The sequence below is a fragment of the Leguminivora glycinivorella genome, chromosome 8 (genome assembly GCF_023078275.1).
Source record: "Leguminivora glycinivorella isolate SPB_JAAS2020 chromosome 8, LegGlyc_1.1, whole genome shotgun sequence".
Classification (NCBI taxonomy): domain Eukaryota; kingdom Metazoa; phylum Arthropoda; class Insecta; order Lepidoptera; family Tortricidae; genus Leguminivora; species Leguminivora glycinivorella.
In genome coordinates this window covers 11,535,109-11,536,502 of record NC_062978.1, presented here as the reverse complement: position 1 = coordinate 11,536,502, position 1,394 = coordinate 11,535,109, and the positions used below count along the sequence as shown (strand labels likewise).

Sequence of the window (1,394 nt, the reverse complement as noted above, 5' to 3'; positions counted from 1 at the left end):
TGACACTCTCGTGTCGGCCCGTGGCAGAACCTACAGGGAGGCCGCCTATGTAGCCACAGCTGGGGTAGCACACGTAGTGCATAGGATTCGGGCGCTAGGTCTGGAAGTCGCACTGCACAAATCCGAGGTTCCGGTCTTCCACGGGCCTCGAAATAAACCTCCGGAGGGAGCCCAAATTACAGTGGGGGAACTTCCATAGCCATCGGGTCGACGATGAAGTACCTGGGACTCGTTCTCGACGGTAGGTTCGAGGAACACTTCAAGCGTCTGGCCCCAAAATTGCTGGCTGCTGCCGGCGCGCTTGGGCGTATTCTCCCAAATCTGGACGGGCCAGGAGGAGCATGTAGACGACTCTATATGAGCGTGGTACGTTCAATGGCCCTCTACGGGGCGCCAATATGGGCGAACACCCTGAGATCTAAAAGTGAGGCCCTTCTGCATCGTCCTCAACGAGCTATAGTTCTCAGGGTGGCTCGAGCGTACCGCGACAATTCGTACGCGGCAGCTAGCCTACTAGCCGGAAGCCCGCCGTGGGACCTTGAAGCCAAGGTTCAAACCGCGGTCTATTGGCGGGTGACGGCAGCAAGGAGGGAAGAGAACTGGCCTGCCCCTCAAGAAATCCAAAAGTGGAGAGAAGAAGCACGAGAAGTGCTCTTCGAGCGTTTGGAGATCCCGGGAGCTAGCCGGGAACCAGAAAGAAGCGGCCGCTGTTCGGCCCGTTCTAAAAGAATGGGTGGAACGTAAGTACGGCGCACCTTCTTTCCATCTCACACAGCTCCTGACGGGGCACGGCTGCTTCGGCTGGTACCTGTGTGAGAGGGTGGGAAGGGAGCCTACTACAGCGTGTCACCATTGTGATCGAAGAGCAGTGGACACGGCCCAACACACGCGCGAAGAGTGCCCTGCTTGGGATGAGCCTCGCGCTGCCCTGTTCACGGTTATAGGGGGTGATCTCTCACTGCCGGCGCTAATATGCCATACGCTTAGCAGTGAAGAGGAGTGGGAGGCAGTGACCACCTTTAGCGTCGTTGTCATGATGCAAAAGGAGGCCGCCGAAAAAGTGCGCGAGCTCAGCGCCGCAGAAGGCCAGGCAGGCGGCGAAGAGTCTTCGCAGAGAGACTGATGCCGCCCTAACCGAAACTTGCGGGTGATGGACCGGGAGCTACATCACCCGCCTGAAGAGTTTCTGTGCTGGAAGGCCCTCAAGCGTTTTAAGGGTACCTTCAGCGGAGTAGGCTGCATGACCAGCCACAAGAGCCGGGCCCGCAAGGGCAACGCTGGCGGGGCAACGGTGGTCTACAACCGTGTTCCCGAAACCCCGCCCAAGGCGAGCGTCGGAACACCCCAAGGGAGTCCATGGGAGTCGGACATACCCACTTGTCTTTCCCGGGCCA

General features: G+C 59.0%; 1 protein-coding gene across 1 annotated transcript; it reads left to right on the top strand.

Annotated features, from left to right (window-relative positions):
* Positions 1-213: 213 nt before the first annotated feature.
* LOC125228708 lies at positions 214-1,123 on the top strand. Its single transcript, XM_048133365.1, has 2 exons — positions 214-366; positions 584-1,123. Exons 1-2 carry the CDS (start codon positions 214-216, stop codon positions 1,121-1,123), a joined length of 693 nt encoding a protein of 230 aa, XP_047989322.1.
* The last annotated feature ends 271 nt before the right edge of the window (positions 1,124-1,394 follow it).